This window comes from Microchirus variegatus, assembly GCF_963457635.1.
Source record: "Microchirus variegatus genome assembly, chromosome: 16".
NCBI classification, from domain to species: Eukaryota; Metazoa; Chordata; class Actinopteri; order Pleuronectiformes; family Soleidae; genus Microchirus; species Microchirus variegatus.
This window is the reverse complement of record NC_139817.1, coordinates 6,319,917-6,332,928: the sequence shown is the minus strand read 5'-3', so window position 1 is coordinate 6,332,928 and position 13,012 is coordinate 6,319,917. Positions and strand designations below refer to the sequence as shown.

The window sequence follows — 13,012 nt, the reverse complement described above, 5'->3', positions numbered from 1 at the left end:
TGAATATAATCTCAATAATTGTGTCAAAACTCAGCTTCCGTTGGCTCTTAATTGACTCAGATTTGCATTTAAATGGACCAAACAAGAACTCAATTAATTAACAGTTTAATTGATTATAAAAAAATTATGAAATTAGTCAATAAAAGTACCCTTTATCTAACAATGTGCCACCTAGTGGTCTGTTTGAGGCGTGACAATGTCTATAACAGGCTGCAATTGACACCAATTACCGCGCCGACACTGCTTTACCCCTCACCGCGACGTTTTTACGAGGTGTCGTTTTTTCCCTCCCTTTGCTCACTCCCGTCTTCTGCTTCCTCTCCACAGGGGGGGGACTCCATGAAAGATGACAGAGGAGGTGATTGTTGTAGCCAAGTGGGACTACACGGCCCAGCAGGACCAGGAACTTGACATCCGTAAAAACGAGCGTCTCTTCCTGCTGGACGACACGAAGACGTGGTGGCGCGTGCGCAACGCCGCCAACCAGACGGGCTACGTGCCGTCCAACTACGTCGAGCGCAAGAACAGCCTGAAGAAAGGCTCGCTGGTGAAGAACATCAAAGACACTCTGGGTAAGGAACCGCCACGGCGGTTGAGGCTGGAAAAATCTAATCTGACTCTTCTCAGAAGTAAAACGATCTCCCTCGCCGTGTCTTCTCGCTCCCCACTGGCAACTTTCACGTCTGCTCTCCGGGGGTTTCCTGTCGAGTTTGGCCGCCGCTGCTCTCGGCTGTTAGCTCTCAGTGGTCAGTCATGACTGGAATATATAGGCGAGAGTGTATGTAGCCATGGCTACCGACGTGAGAGAGGAGTGCATGTGTAGATCAAGAGGTATTTAAATTGATCTTAAATCGGTAAAGATTGAAGGAGCAAGAGTCGGTACTTTTATAGCGAGCTGTAAAATAATCAGGATCAATTTGCTTTCACTCCCATGCAACAAGTGTTATTTAGACACAGACGCACCCTTCATTGTTGCCTTGGAGGCATACATTTCTGTTTAGAAGCCATAAAAAAAGCCATAAAACTAAATCAGGTGCAGGATTTCAGGACAAAAACTAAGCCCTCAGTGTCCATGGATGGCTTCCATCTTTGACCGTGACCCTCCCACACCTCCAGAGGTAATTGTACGGGACCGAAAGACGGCAATGAAAACATAACCTCCTAATCCTATCATCGCAGATTGACCTTTTTCCTTCATTTCAAGGCTGGTCCTTGAATCGCATGACTCACCCTCCCTCTGAAAGCGTTTATTCTTTGATGCCGGGGAACGGCGGCGAGCCCTTCACGCTATCATTTCCTGATATTTTATTCATCAAACGAACGACATAAAGAAGCTTTCCTGAACACGCTTCATTCTTTTTTTTTTATTAACATTAATAGTTACAAAGCCACTCGGTGGCATCGTGTGACGGCCAAGCTCTCGCTTGTCAACTGTGGGGGGAAAGTGTGTCTTTATGTGGGCCGCCCTCAGCCTCACCAGGGCTCATTGTGTCAGAGACCACACATGACAGTTTCCATCAGACCCTTGTCCACATAACTGCCCTGACTTTTTTTTGAAAAATGGCAAAAAAGAAGGTATCATAAGCTGTAATAAACACATAGAAGGAGTAGAATTAGTCATTTATCAGCCCTTGGTCCATCACAGGATTGAGCCAAATTCCTATCCTCTTGGTCATGGGCTATAAGACACCAAGGATGAATTCCAATTCCTTGCTTAACCTTCAATCTTAACCCTCAATCTCAAAAATGCGCGCTCCCTCTAGTGCAAGTGCTGTCCCGATTCTCAGAAAATTCAAGTTGAGGGCCAAGTTTAAGGGCTGTATCGCCCTCAATATTGAGATTTTCCGAGACCACCCTTGGGAGCAAGGGCTACCCAGAATGCATTGCGTGTTTTCACATAACGAAGATGGCGCTGAAAGCAGCGAAACGAGTATGCTACAAATTAAGTATTGTCTTTGTTAATAGAGACAAAATTTTTGTTTAGGGCCATATTATGGATCACTGACGTCATTGTTGCGTAACATTTATTTTAATTTTACGATCGTTTGCTATGGTTTACTTTTCAATAAGCCGTGGTGTGTGGTAACTGTCAGCTGAATATGTCCGTAGTTGTGGTATTTGTATGAGTATCATCTTATAACTAACTGACAACCTAATAACTTGACTGACAAACGAATCTTAATAGATAACCGTGACGTAAATGTGTTCTTCTTCTTCTTTTTTTGAGTTGTTATTCTGCCCCCCACAGTCTGAAGACGTATCTGCATTTAAGGGGTGTCCCATTTCTAAGTTAAGATAGGAATTGGAATTGGCCCTAAGTCTTACACTCTGGACCTTATAAAGACACTCCTGTTTGTCCAAACTGAGTCTAATTCATGCTAAGGCATTTTAGAATCATCTTCTGCTATCACATGTACAAAAAAGAAGTCAAGAATTAATCAGATCTACTGAATATTTTTCCAAACAATAGCTTATAAAAGAGCTTTATTTCCATTCTCCCAGGCTTTAAGGTCCAGTCAACCTTAAAGCAGAGGTCCCTCAGGTTGTGATCCATCCCTTTCCTCAGTACAGCGCAGATGCTCCCCCCGTAGCAAACACATTTACCTGTCAAAGTTGGTAGCGCGCGCCCTTGAAAGGAAACTTGCTGGAGGTCATGTGAGTCGCATAAATACTAAATAAAGCAAACTCCCGAGTGAGAAAGTGGAAACTACGACTCGGCGCTGTGTCGTTAATTTATGTGCTTGTGATTGTTCTTTTAGGGAAATTTGTGCGAAAATGTTCACTGTCAGATTATCTTCTGAGACGGTGGACGTGGCAGAGATTACGATGCTGGGCGAACGGTTTGGAGAGTCAAGGTTGAGGTGGTTTGGTCACGTGCAGAGGAGGCGATTAGAGATTATATTTGTGGACAAAAGCTGAGGTCCACGGAGAAGGTTCAAGGAGGACGATGGATGGTCTACTGTGGTGACCCCTAAACAGGCTTTTAGCTAGCAGTTGGCCTATTTTTTCCCTGGGAACTTCACTGAATCTGATAAAAAAAAATTGCCGATTCAAGCCTTCTGAGCAGCTGCTTAGCCGCCTGTTTCTTTTCAGATGAAATCTCGCGTAATAGCACTTAGCTAACACTTAGTTAGCACTTAGCTTACATCTCGCATTACGTTGCCGCTGTTATTGGTGGAATATAATGACGTCTGGAACCATTTACGTGGGAAGAAAGCGCAGGTAATCTTGAAACCCTGATAACTATAGGAGTGTTTTGGAGTTTTTTGGCTTCTTTCGTGGCAATAACTGCCAGTAAGAAATGAAAATGAACACCCTCTAAAAAGATCCTAGTTAAAAGCCCGCCCCTAAAGGGAGGAGCTCAAAAAAGACTCTTGTCGTCCACTTCCTAACAGTTTAATAGCGCAGGTTGATATTTTTTAAGCTGATGTAGCATCTCTGTGATCGGTAGATTGATTAGCAGAGAAGCTAGCAGCCTGCTCTGGAATGATGGATCACCTCTCCGTTCCAGACTATGTTACACATCGACTACAACATTACGGCCTAGTTCCATTTCCAGTTTCTAAGTAGTTTGATTCCTGCCGGGTAGCTCCTCTTCGTTATGAGTTAAAAGCTTGAGTAAATCCAATAGCAGAGAAACATTTTCACGATGAGCAATAGGTGAGGTCAGAAAGGCTAATGGAACTTACTCAACGCGCCGCGGAGGAGAGAATCCGATTGGCCCCCGAGAGCGCGATGGCGTCATCCCCTCTGTGTCTCTTCAGGAAGTCGGTGCTGTGATTACGGACCGCGCTCCGTCTGTGATTAGTGTTATCTGCAGCCTTCATTTAACGGTGCTTTAATGTGCCCTCATCACCCCCACATTCATGCACGGCAGAATTGAATTGTAAAATGGCCGCACGCTGCTTTGTGTCCCAGTTTCCATCGAACACAGTGACAATAATTCAGCCGAAAAACTGGGCCACAGCGCAACACAATGGCAGAGTTGGATTTCTTGTTTTTTTTTGACATGGCAGCTGTGTGTGTGTGTGAGTGTGTGTGAGTGCATGTAGGTGAGTATTAGGGAGTGTAAAAGCGCTTAGTCATGTCCACCTGTCAAGAGAGGAGTTATATACCTCTGTCATCCATTTTACTTTAGCACAGGTCTATTTTTAAAGTGTTCCGGTAAATACCCGCAGTTCCATCTCAACAACAAACTCCCAAAAAGAACAAGCAGCAGTTTTAGAACATAATGTAGTTCAGTCTCTGCTTTAGTTGGAGCCTTTATCTGTAAAATATTTACTAGAGCTGCAACTAACGGTTCTTTTCGTAATCGACTAATCTGACGATTATTTTCTCTGTTTGTCGAATGTCTTGTTTTTTGTCCACAAACTAAAATTATTCCGTTTTTAATGATTTCTTTGTTGGATCCTGCACCTGATTTAGTTTTATGGAGCAAAGAGACCGGAAAATATTGGCATTTAAGAAGCTGAAAAATCTTTTAATTTTAATTTCTTTTAATACTGAAAAAAAAAAAAAAAAAACTCAAATTGATTACGACAGTAAAACTAATGTAGTTATCAATTAATAATGGATGAATTGCGTTATTAGTAATTCAAGTAATATTGAAACTCACACTCCACTGGTTCAGATAGACAGTTGAATAATCATTGATTAATCTGTCGAGTGTCAGTGTTCCTCAAGCAAAAATTTAGTTTTTAATGATTTATTTGTTTTATGTAGCAAAGATACCATTAAATATTGTACATAATAAAAACATAATATAGTTAAAGGTGCATTATGTAATAAATCTAAAGCAACTGGCCATAAAATCCTCCGAATATGTCACAGAGACTCAGGAATAATGTTCATATAACAAACTGAACTCACCAACAACAACAGTACAGCAAAAATATTTGCATTAAAAAATATATTTTGCAGACTGCAAATCATGTTTATGTTCCTACCGCCGTCTACCAATCATTGCAGACAGTAGAGTCTCAGCTGCCGAAAAACCACAGGTTGCAAGTTACGTCAGAAAACGAAACCTGAAAGACCTCGGTATTTTGAATTTGAATGTAGTAACCGTTTTTGGCCAAATTCTTACATATGGCGCCTTTAAGAAGCAGAAACGATCGGAAATCTGGTTTTAATCATGAAAGTAGTTGATTATAATTGATTAGTTGTTTCAGCTCTATTGATTTTTTAAGTAATTCTCCACCTCTATGAAACCAAAAAGGCAGGGTAATCTGAATGTGATGTGTTTTGAAAGGAGATGCTGAGAAAGCGATTGGATCGGCGGCGCCACAGACACACAAAGCAATTATCAGTGTAATCTGGTGTAGCTGTGCTGTGTTGCAGCCAAAGAAATTCATCTGTTCATCGTTCTCTCTCTCTCTCTGCAAAGATGAATTTTAAAGGAGGGAAATCAAAACAAAAGCTTCCATTTTTTTTTCCCGCTCATTGACTCATATTATTATCTTAGTGTGTTTTTTTTTTACACAGCAGTACTGTGAAAACCCTGTGGTGTGCACTCACTGTTATTAGGGTAATTGGTTTATTTTTTTTGACACGGTGCTGATGCTTCATTCAAGAGCCAGAGCTATGTGTCATTTCATTACCCTTCACTCAAAAATAAAAAATCATGTGGGTGTTATTGTGTTATTGTACAGAATCATTTAATAATAGACACTTCCACACACGCTGTAAACCCAGTGAGTGAAGCAATATTCTGCAACACACGGAAGCCTTTCATCAAATCACTTCCCTCTGTGTTGACTCGGAGAGTCGAGTGTCCTTCTGAGAGGATGAAGTGAATGTGTGGGAGGGGAAGAAGAAGAAGAAGTTGTTTCACCCACTGCTGGGTCAGTGCCTTGAAGTGGAAATTAGTGAAAGAAGAAAGATATGGATGTGCTTTTTCTTCTCTTAAGGAAGTATGAGGCTACACTCTTAGAAATAAAAGTGCTAAGTAGAACCATATAAGGTTCTTCGGCTTGTCTTCATCGGAGAACCCTTTTGGTGGGTTCCAGGTAGAACCTTTTTAAAACCCTTTATTCAGGAAAGGGGTTTTAAAGGTTTCTCTGGATCAAATTGGTTCTTACTGGAAAGGGTTTTTCCAGAAGCAAATGGTTCCAGGTAGAACCTCAGCCCTTGTACAAGGGCCCTTTTTGGAACCCTTATTTCTAAGAGTGTACGGCCGTTCTGGATACGTCGGTTATTATAGGCACAAAAATGGAGTATTTAAAGTAGAGGCTAGAAACACCGCAGGCTACGTTTTAGTTTGAAAAACTCCAGAGCTGTGTTTTATTCTGAAGGAGTAAAAACTGAAGACCTTTGAAAACGATAGCGTAGGTACTTTGAGTTTTTCCCCTCGTCGCCGTTGTTGTTTCTAGTTAGTAATCCTCTCCGTCGCTCTCTGAGATTATGCAAATGAAGTTTACCTGAACGGTCATTATAATATACTGTATGTTTTAAAGGGTTATTATGGACACACACAACGGATCCTAAAGTGGAGCTAAAACGCTTGTCTGGATTGCAGATTGTTTTCATTTTAAAGGAAATATAGTAGTTTGCATTAGGGCTGCGACTGTTGATTGTTTTCCCCGATTAATCCGGATTAATTAGTACTCGTTTAGCCCGTAAAATGTTGGAAAATCTTTCAAAACAACCTAGAAATGTGTGTTTTTCATGATTTCTTTCTTACGTGGAGCAAATAAAACAGAAAAGATGTCATTAAAGCTCACATAGAGTGGTCCTGTTGCACATATATGTTAGTTATGGAGGTCTACTTACATACATTAACTTGTTTTTATGGTCAAAAACCTCCTAGTTGCTGTAAACGAGCCGATAGAAATCCTCTTTTCTGACGCTGTTCCCCAGCCGCGATATTTCAGACTCGACTCACCCAGAGTCAGAAGACACTGTTGCTCGTGAAAAAAACCTCCACAACAGACGTTATTCTTCTTCTGCCGGATGTGCCCGGACTAGTGCCCGGAGCAGGACGATCTGCTGTTCAGGAGAACCTTTGTTTACGTAACCGGACCGGGTTTTTTCAGAGATCTCGCTGAGCCCGAGATTACAATAAAACACAGCGTTCTCAGCAGTGGCTGAACTGTTTGTTTTGAACCTTCAGGGCTTCTTAAACGAGGTAATGACGCAGATACACACTGAAAAACAGCGTTAATTGGAACTTCCTGTCTAGGTCCGCTTTAAAACAACAAGTTTTTGTGATTTAGTAAAATGGGGGACATTTAAAGCGGAAGTGAAAACATGGTGTAACAAGTAAAAATAAGTGGTTACCCCCGTGTTTCTGTTTAAAAAAAAAACAAAAAAAAACGGAGGTTACTTTTAACAACAGGACAATTAACAATTAATCGAGAAATTATTCGATTATGAAAATAATGGTTAGTTGCAGCTCTAATATAGATGTGGAGTTTGTTTCATGCCTTTGTTTCTCTCTCCTCGGGTCAATTTTTAGTTTCTCCCAAGCGATCACCTGACGTCGACCCAGGAGTCCTGGCCTTCATCTCTGGCTCAAGGCCACAAAGATACAGACTCCTCTCAGGCCACGCACACACACACTCTCACACACACACAGCGATCAGATATGTAGGATACACGCCGCTATCCATAAACATGATCTGCTTGTTATTCCCGTCTCATCCCCTCGTCTTTGCGTTTTTGTCAGCTGTGGAACCTCTGATGTGCTCGCTCCGCTGTTTGTGTGGGAAACAGCTGCCAAGGGACCACCACATCTCCTCCTCCTCCTCCTCCTCCTCCTCCTCCTCCTCTTCCCTCTGCTACTCCGTGTGAACCCTGCAAACAGTTTTATTTCTTTATTCTTTTTTTTTTTTTACAAACAATGCAAATGTTCTTTCTCAGCAGTGACATTTCTGTGGCATTTCCAGCGGGGGCTCTGAGGCTCAGACCCGGGGGGTGATTAGCTGTCAAGGAACTCGCTTCAGTCATTATTAGCTCACGCGAGCACACGCGCCGACTCCAGGCCTCAGCTGTCGAGTAAAAACACTTTAAATCTCAAGTCAGCCGCGCACACCCAGTCATTATTATTCCGCGGCGGAGAGACCTCCTCAGTCAGGAGAACGCACTGAGGTGTGCAAACACGTGTTTTTTAAAAAAAGGGGCTCTTACTTTGAAAGGCGGGAGAGCCGACTTTGATGGTGGATGTGCCTGTCATTATCAAGCCCATGGTGCCTGCTCCACTTTTCATCGTCTACCTATTTTCAGCCGTTTGATAAGTGTAGACGTTGTGTGTGTGTGTGTAGACGTTGTCGATGGAATACCAAGGAGATAACGAGGTTTGATTTCAGCGAGAGGGAAGAAGGCGATGTGTGCACCTGCGTTAATGCAGCCTTCCAAACGCATCGATCTGTGCTCACCCACTGAGATTTCTGTATCCTTGGCCTCCAAAACTAGTCCCCCCCCCCCCCCCCCCCCTTTTGCTTTTTCATGGTCCATGAGTATCAATTAGTGTCCTGCTGACCTGAGCTGCCTCCTCCTCCTCCTACTCTTCCTCCTCCCTCTCTCTCCTTCTCTGAGGAGTTTTCTTTAACAAGATTCCTGTCATCACAGCCTCTCACTGCTGCTGCTTCATGTACCGACATACTCGGGCTACATACAGCGATTAATCGCATTAATCGGCTTCTTAAATGCGAATGAGAACTGTGACAAAGGAGATGTGAGAAGAACAAGGAATCGATTAATCCCGGAAAAAAAGACAGATTCTTTCATAATGGACAATAAACATCAAAACTGCTTTTTTATCTTGTTTTTGTTTGATTATTCATTATTTTTTGTGGTTTTCAATAAGTCTTTAATATCACTTATGTTTACCGACAAAGAATCGGTTCATATTTTTATTATTATATTAATACTATATATATATGTGTCAAATATCCATGTTAACCTGGTTCTGGTTGGGGCTGTGCAATTCATCGTCAACTTGTGTTAAATGACACCTTTAATGTTGTAATGGTGTCTGACTTCCTGTTCCACATCATACAACATGCATTCATTGGAACACACAAGGCGAGTAAAGATGCACTGTAAACAATACACAAAAAAACGTACACTTACTTTATGAAAATTTCGTAATTTCATGTTCAAACTTTTATGTGCAATTAATTTGATATTCGTTATCATTAATTTCCAATTTTTGACCCAAATTATCGTGATTATTATCATCATTTTTGCCATAATCTCCTCAGCTCTGTCGAGGAACAGCTCGTTGTTTTTTCGATTTGACAATAACTTTCGCCATCATCAGCCCACTGTTTACAAAGGTGCCACTAAATTAACGTTCTCACTGGGGAACACGCGCCGAAACTACAAACACGGAGGTTTCAGATATTGGGACTCACCGGGTAGACACGGCTTCAAGTTGATGCTTATTCGCTTATATTCGTTATAACACATAAACAACAAATAGGTGCAGATATGTCAGGATTATAGTTCCCTGATTTCTGGATTGCCTCAAGTAAAGCACTGTTAAAATCTGCTTCTCTACATCCTTGCAGGTTTGGGAAAAACCAAGCGGAAGCCGAGCGCCCGCGATGCTTCCCCAACACCGAGCTCGGACGCGGAGTATCCTTCCAACGGCAGCGGGGGTGGTGGAGGAGGAGGAGGTGGAGGAGGAGGAGGAGCCGAGAGAATCTACGACCTCAACGTCCCCGCCGTGGCCAAGTTTGCCTACACAGCAGAGCGCGAGGACGAGCTGACCCTGGTCAAGGGCTCCAAGGTGGTAGTGATGGAGAAGTGCAGCGACGGCTGGTGGCGAGGCAGCCAGGCGGGCCACGTGGGCTGGTTTCCCTCCAACTACGTCCAGGAGGACGCGGGGGGAGCGGACGACGGCGGAGAGGCGGATTCCTTCCACGCCGGGTCGCAGGGCACCCTGTTGGCCAACGGGCGCGCGGGCGGTCACCACGCCGCAGTGCTCCACCTGGTTCAGACGCTCTACCCCTTCAGCTGCGTCACGGAGGAGGAGCTGAACTTTGAGAAGGGGGAGGTCATGGAGGTGGTGGAGAAGCCTGAGAACGACCCGGAGTGGTGGCGGTGTAAGAACTCTCGGGGGATGGTGGGCCTGGTGCCTAAGAACTATGTGACGGTGCTGGACGAGCGGCCGCCCGGCCCGCCCCCTACCACGGCCTCCGGCTCGCCGCAGAATCGCGCCTTGGCGCCGGCGCGCTCGGGCAAGTTCGCCGGGAGGGACTGGTACTACGGCAACATCACCCGACACCAGGCCGAATGCGTGCTCAACGAACGAGGGGAGGAAGGCGACTTCCTCGTACGAGACAGCGAGTCATCGGTGAGTCACGGTGACATCACAGCCGGGACAAGAGGAAGAAGAGGTCACATTAGGTGCTGGGCACGGTAACGTGTCAACGGTGTCAATGCTAACGCACATTGACGCATGATGTGTTTCCATGACTGACCGGAAGAAGACGCGTGTGACGTTTACGTGATTCCCGATTGTTAAAATGAGTCTCTAAAGTAACGATAAACTTTAAAAACAGAGGCACAGGTACGCTGGTTACTTTTCGTTTAATAAACAGACCGCTAACGGCGCTAAAGGAGCTAACACAGTCGTCATGGAAACGCGTCGTTAGCAGCAGTGCCCAGCACTAGTTTTGTAAGATGTTTGCCGGACTTTACGAGGGAATCAAATATCTTAAATATTACTCAACTGGCAAGTCACGGGATGAAAAAGAGAACTAAATCATCTAAATGTTGCCGATGAATCTTATGCTGATTAAAGAATTAATAGCATCATGAAAAATAGAGATCTAACTTGTTACGACAAACACGCTCGGACGAGTTCGCTCGTTTATGTAGGGTGCAAATCGGCAAAATTAAAAATGGCTGACTTCCTGTTGAGTTGAGGCCATGGTTACGGTCAACTGTTTTGTGTCGTCTTGGTCTATAATGTCTTCCCACCAACTTTCGGGAGATCCGGTGAGATTCAATTTTGCCTATATTTTCACATTAGGGGGAATATGGGCGCTATAGAGCCCTTGAGCAGCGCACAAAGGGTTCGGGACCAACGGCAATATCGAATTTTCATCAGACCTGACCTCTATGCCGAGTTTCAGGAGTTTTTATGCACGTTGGCTTTCTCAAAAATGACCAGAAAGCTACAGATATAATAATAATAATAATAATCAGAAGGATAACAATAGGTTCCTCGTACAAATTCATGCCAGGATCTGTGCCTCGGGCCCTAATAATTGATGCTGGCTGAATTTAAAACAAACTGAAATTGCGGCAGTTTGATGGTGGGCTCAAAATATACAATTTGAGATGATACTGCCATCTGCTGGCGTCATTTAAAAGTGAGGAAAATCTCTGTTTTCCCACATGTATATTTGTTTTGAACCTCTCTCTCTCCATGTTGTTTTCTCAGCCCAGTGATTTCTCCGTGTCCCTGAAGGCGACGGGGAAGAACAAGCACTTTAAAGTGCGTCAGTCGGACGGCGTCTACTGCATCGGACAGCGCAAGTTCGGCTCCATGGAGGAGCTGGTGGAGCACTACAAGAAAGCCCCCATCTTCACCAGCGAACACGGCGAGAAGCTGTACCTCTTCAAAGCGCTGCTGTGATCCCCCCCCCCGCGCGTTCCTCCACACGTCCTTTACACTGGATCATCCCCCCTCACTCACTGTCTTAACTCCAGCCTTAGCTCTGATGACTGAGGCCTCGGCCAAGGGTTCCGCTCTCCGTCTGATGTCATAGAAACAGAACCGCGTTCTTCCTGCAGACGTCGTGAGTTGTTGAAACCATCGCTCTTCGTCCACACACAGACATTATCAGACCATGGTTTTTACTTTAAGTTTTCTTCTAAATGTATGTTCCTGACGTTAATTTAAATCCCTTTTCATACAAGTGACTTCACAAAGTGACCAGAATCACTCTCTTGCCTTTTTTTTTTTTTTTTTTTTTCTTTCACCATTCCTCATAAACAGAATTTCTTACATGATGTCTTATCTGCCGACGTCGTCCACAACTCCGCTCATAATTATGACTCTTAATAAAACCTGGACACAGCTCTTCATTCGTTCATTCATTCGTACTGTCGTACTGAAACGAGACAGCGGGGGGGCTAAAGTGTTAAAATAAAATGCAATAGAGGAGAACAGCTCTTGGTTTTTCCTGTAGAGTTTTGAATGTTTATCGATGTAACCAAATGTGCCGCCCTGTACCTGTACGACTGGCTCCAGGTCTGCACTGCACTCGCCACACACTCCACCCCGTCATTCACAGCTCACGCTTTTTTAGATTGTGTCACATTGAACATGTTCCCCAGTTCATGTGTCTCTGTAGCATGGACTGTATATAAAAACAAACGGGGGCGTAGACTTTCTATTCCATTTGAGTGGACGTCCATGAGATTGATTTGTAAACTCCGTTAAGATTTTCTTGAGTTAATGGTCTAAGGGTCTTCTCCAATAGAATATGATGTCAAATTTGCAAATTATGCTCACGTTTAGTGTCATTTGAGTGGTGTGATTGACGGCCGGTATCGTCCGATAGACCACCCGGTGAAGAATTCCATTTCAGTGGACGTCCATGAGATTGAGTTGTAAACTCCGTTAAGATTTTCTTGATGAGTTAATGGTCTATGGGTCTTTTCCAATAGAATATGTCAAATTTGCAAATTATGCTCACGTTAAGAGTCATTTGAGTGGACGCCAGTGTAATTGATGGCTGGTATCTTCCAATAGACCTCCTGATGAAGAATTTAATTTGAGTGGACGTCCATGGGATTGATTTCTGACCTCTGTTAACATTTTCTTGACGTGTTAATGGTCTAAATTGTTAAGTTTAGGTCTTTTCCCATAGAATATGATGTAAAATTAGCAACTTATGCTCACATTTAGAGTCATTTGAGTGGACGCCAGTGTGATTGACAGTCAAGATTTTGCAAAAACAGTGCCAGTTTTAAGCCTTGAGTGTTCAGCAAACATTTTAAATCCACATAGATTGAGAAATACATCGCAGAACTTGACGGACTGACTCCAGTT

The 13,012-nt window shown here is 43.6% G+C and overlaps 1 protein-coding gene across 1 annotated transcript; it reads left to right on the top strand.

Annotated features, from left to right (window-relative positions):
• Positions 1-346: 346 nt before the first annotated feature.
• On the top strand, positions 347-11,590 carry nck2a (NCK adaptor protein 2a; the record flags this gene model as incomplete). Its single annotated transcript, XM_083902718.1, has 3 exons — positions 347-572; positions 9,513-10,300; positions 11,396-11,590. The coding sequence occupies 3 exons, from the start codon at positions 347-349 to the stop codon at positions 11,588-11,590; spliced, it is 1,209 nt and encodes a 402-aa protein (XP_083758844.1).
• Positions 11,591-13,012: the final 1,422 nt, after the last annotated feature.